Here is a 4,306-nt window from a genome sequence, read left to right on the forward strand (position 1 = left end):
TAATTCCAATGTTTCTTTTTTCGTTTTTTTATTATTATTGTTATTATTATTTTTTTTTTTTTTTGTTTCGTTTGACGAAGCGTTTCACCGTTGCTCAATCGAACGGCGCCAGTACACGTCAATCGTAACAAAACCGTCTCGATATAAACCGCGTTTTGAACCCGCGATCGTCCATCAAAGAGACCGTGCCGTTTCTTTCTCTTAAAACGGTGTACCGTATATGTATATATATTTTTATATTTTTATTTTTATTTTTTTTTTTTTTTATATGTTTTACATTTTTGTCACTTTCACATTATTCGCAGAGCACTTTCATAGAGCCCGAATCTATGCCCGCAGTTTATACGCAAGTCTGGAATCATATAAATGCACATATTATATAGTAAAGACAGATTTCATCTTCATTAGAATCCTTCAGAGGAACATAGTTCACATTTGCTTGCACACCGCATGGCCTCAATTACGAAGAAACCGCGAGGATTCTCTCCTTTCTGCACCTTGTTTTTTATATTTTGTATATATCTCTATCCTCTACTCTTTATCTTTTCATTAATTTTAAATTTTATTATAAAAAAAAAAAAACATATGACTTCTTTATTTTTCAAATTTTAATGATAAAAAAGAAATAAATATAAATCTTTTTTCCTCTTATAAAATTTTGAAATCGCTACTAATTCAAATTAATTAAACTTATACGATAGCGTTAATAATTTTTAATATTACAATCCCATTTACGTAATTATCATTTTAATTTTAATGACTACCGCGAGTAATGAATAGCTTACGTTTATATATTAAGAGGCGCGTAAAAGATTAATCCACAGAGATAATCCACTTCGTTTTATAAAAAGAATAATAGCAGTAGCTTTTCAATTATGAAATATATTCTTTGAACCGACCTTGTCAGCCTCGTTAATTACTTCCTGTATGAAACTTCCAAACACGTGACAATTAAAACGATGTGTTACTCAACAGGTGTTTCGCATAAATTGATGTTCCACTAAAAAAGATTAAACCGTGTTTCCATTGAGGCAACAATTGTGCATTATAAATTTAATTTTATATATATATATATATACATATATCGAGAAAGAAAAAACGAAAAATAATAATCGCGAATAATTCCAAGATCTCTAATTATCCATTCTTTCTTGTTATACGATCATTTTTACGTTATACAATTTGTCACATTGAAATTGATCGATTATTGAACGTGGAACCTAACTTATATAACGTAACGTAACGCCGCAATAAGAAACACGAAGACGGATAGTGTGAATTATTTAAAATGACAGGAAGAAACAAAAAGACCGTGGAAAAATATTATTTAAAAGTGCAGTAAGGAGAAATTCCATCTTGTGCGCAAAGGATCCAAGAATTTCGTCGTCTTGCCGCTAAATCTATAGAATCGCTCGTTTGTGCGGAAAATTGGCTCTTTCATGCATTATTTATGTATATTGTGATTTCTCTGATTTGTATTTTATCTTGTTTTGTTCCTTATTTTAAATTTAATATCTTGTTGTAATTTATTAATTGAAAATAAAAATAATAATAATGTTTTGAAAATTAGGATTGAAACCTAACCTATAATTATAGTGAAATGTATATCATATTATATATACTATAATATTGCTTGCGTAAATTTCATAAAAATATTTATATTTTTATGAATACATGCATATTTAAATAATATTAATTTACTTAATTATTTATTAATTACAGTTTAAAATCGTTATCAAATTCTATTTTTACTATGGTATTATTTCATAATAACTGGTATTATATAATTTTGTACTACTTAACGAATTATCTAACTAATTATATCAATGGAATTTTAAATTCATTTTTTTAATTCTATTTTGAAGTTTAATCAGTTTAATTTAATTTCGTAACAAAGATATTCAAATTTGCATAACTACTGACTCATATAATTAATTGATATCGATTTTAAAAGTAATATAATTAATATAAAATAAAATCTACGAAACAATATCTACATTGTGTGCTGCCAAAACTCTTTTCATAATTTTTTTAATAATATTCCACTTACAAAACATTATAAATATGAATAAATTTAACTTAATTTGAATTAACACATTAAAATTTTCAATCTACGCATTTGTTTATCTATTTTTTAATATTCATGAATATTTAAAAAATCCTGATAATATTTCCATGATAAGAAAAAAAAAATATCACAAAAGTTAAATAATCGTGTAACACGAATTTATTATCATTCGGTATGGTATATGCAAGAGGATATAATATTACTTTTACAAAATCATCTTGTGTTATTTTAAAAATTATCTTAAAAACTATTTTTTTTTTTTCTTTTGGATGGAAAAAGATCACGAAAAAGAAGCGGGAAAATGAAAGAATGGAAAATAAAATCGTCACGAGTGCATGGCAGCCGCACATTTAAATAAAATGGAAGCTCGTTTTTTTTTTTTTTTCTTTTGAAAGGAAAAAGAGCACGAAAAAGAAGGGGGAAAATGAAAGAAGGGAAAATAAAACCGTCCCGAGTGCATGGCAGCCGCCCATTTAAAAAAAAGGGAAGCCCGTTTTTTTTTTTTTTTCTTTTGAAAGGAAAAAGAGCACGAAAAAGAAGGGGGAAAATGAAAGAAGGGAAAATAAAACCGTCCCGAGTGCATGGCAGCCGCCCATTTAAAAAAAAGGGAAGCCCGTTTTTTTTTTTTTTTCTTTTGAAAGGAAAAAGAGCACGAAAAAGAAGGGGGAAAATGAAAGAAGGGAAAATAAAACCGTCCCGAGTGCATGGCAGCCGCCCATTTAAAAAAAAGGGAAGCCCGTTTTTTTTTTTTTTTTTGCACAAACCAGCGATATCAATCACGATTCGGCGGACAATCGTCAAGCATCCCTGGTGCCAGCTACGCTACGAATTCTACGTTAGCGATCACAGGCGGTATGCATGAACTAGTTGTGAAGTTATTCGTAATATTATAGAATATATAATACATATTAAACAAATATAATATATATATTGAAGAAATATATATATATATATGTATATGTATATACTAAATATGATATCAAAGAGCACAGAGAATGAGAGAATACACATATATACGATATAATGCACAATATATGATCCTCGGATTGTCACTCACGTTTGCTTGAGCGCGGAGCATTTGAGTTTGGCAAGAAAGCAATGGTGATGATTGGTCGTGGTAGCAGATAGTGAATTGCTCGACTATCGTTGAACCGTTCGTTCGCGTCGGTTTCGTAAACCAAGTTTTCTCACTTACTTGACTAGAACCGTGTCTGACAGTTCTGTTTTCACACCGTGCTTCTTTGGGTCGTATTCCGCTATCATTGGGCGCATTGGTGTTCTCTGTAACAGAAAATATTCAATCATTGTTATTCGTTACTTATAAAAATTGAATGAATTTTTTGATTGCACCAATATTAAGAATTTTATTGATTATCTATGATTGCTATTTAATTGTTTTTAATTTTAGATACAATTAAAAAAATAATATTGCATTCGTTATTAAAATCTTTGAGGCACGATGGAGAAAAAAAAAAAATTTTTTAAAATATCCTGCTTTAGGAATTGGATTGATAGTTTTACTTAATGTTTCAGCATCTTCGAAAATATAAAAAGTATTTAGTTCGTTGAAGAAAAAAAGAATATAAGGTGTAGATATGCTCACCGAAACAGAAATACACGAGTACTGAAAATTATCCTAATTTATATGTAACGTGCAAATTATTCAACTGTATATAACTACTTTGATGAACAATGAAATTGCGATTAGACAATAATTATCAAAAAGTTATGATATTTTTGCCATATTGTCATATTCTTTTGCACATCATGCACGTATCATCTTGCATGAATTTTCATTAATACGTTTTATTGACGAATGTTAAAAAGAAGAAATTTAACCATCTTTTTTTATGATGATATGAATCATCGTTCTCTGTAATTATCTTAATTTTGGAAAAAAATATTTATCAATTTTCCCCAACTTTTGAATGGTATTGCCAATCGATTCGTGGATAAATTTTATTACGATTGTTGAGAGTAAATATTTTGAATTGAAGGACCAATCTTTTCTTGAAACCATTGATAATACCATAAACAACCAGTCATTTTTATTGTATATTATTGTATCTTACTCCTATTGTTCTTCTCTTTTCAAACAAAACTTCAATTTTCTATTTTGATCCATTAACTAGGTCGTTTCTGGATTATAAATGTCTCCCACACGTGCATTTAAAAATAAGTCAAAATGAAGTAACTCGCCTGGTAAATGCCAAAAAAAAAAAAAAAAAAAAAAAATGT

At 28.5% G+C, this 4,306-nt stretch overlaps 1 protein-coding gene across 3 annotated transcripts in view; it reads right to left on the bottom strand.

Moving 5' to 3' along the window:
- Positions 1-4,306, bottom strand: part of LOC102678058 (proton-coupled amino acid transporter-like protein pathetic) — a 34,591-nt gene that overhangs the window by 8,072 nt on the left and 22,213 nt on the right. For all 3 annotated transcript variants that reach the window (XM_031508085.1, XM_031508084.1, XM_031508083.1), the window contains exon 2: positions 3,264-3,349. In XM_031508085.1, coding sequence (XP_031363945.1) covers positions 3,264-3,349 — 86 coding nt within the window. The remainder of the gene's footprint in view (positions 1-3,263; positions 3,350-4,306) is intronic.

This window comes from Apis dorsata, unplaced genomic scaffold (genome assembly GCF_000469605.1).
Source record: "Apis dorsata unplaced genomic scaffold, Apis dorsata 1.3 scaffold_74, whole genome shotgun sequence".
Classification (NCBI taxonomy): Eukaryota; Metazoa; Arthropoda; class Insecta; order Hymenoptera; family Apidae; genus Apis; species Apis dorsata.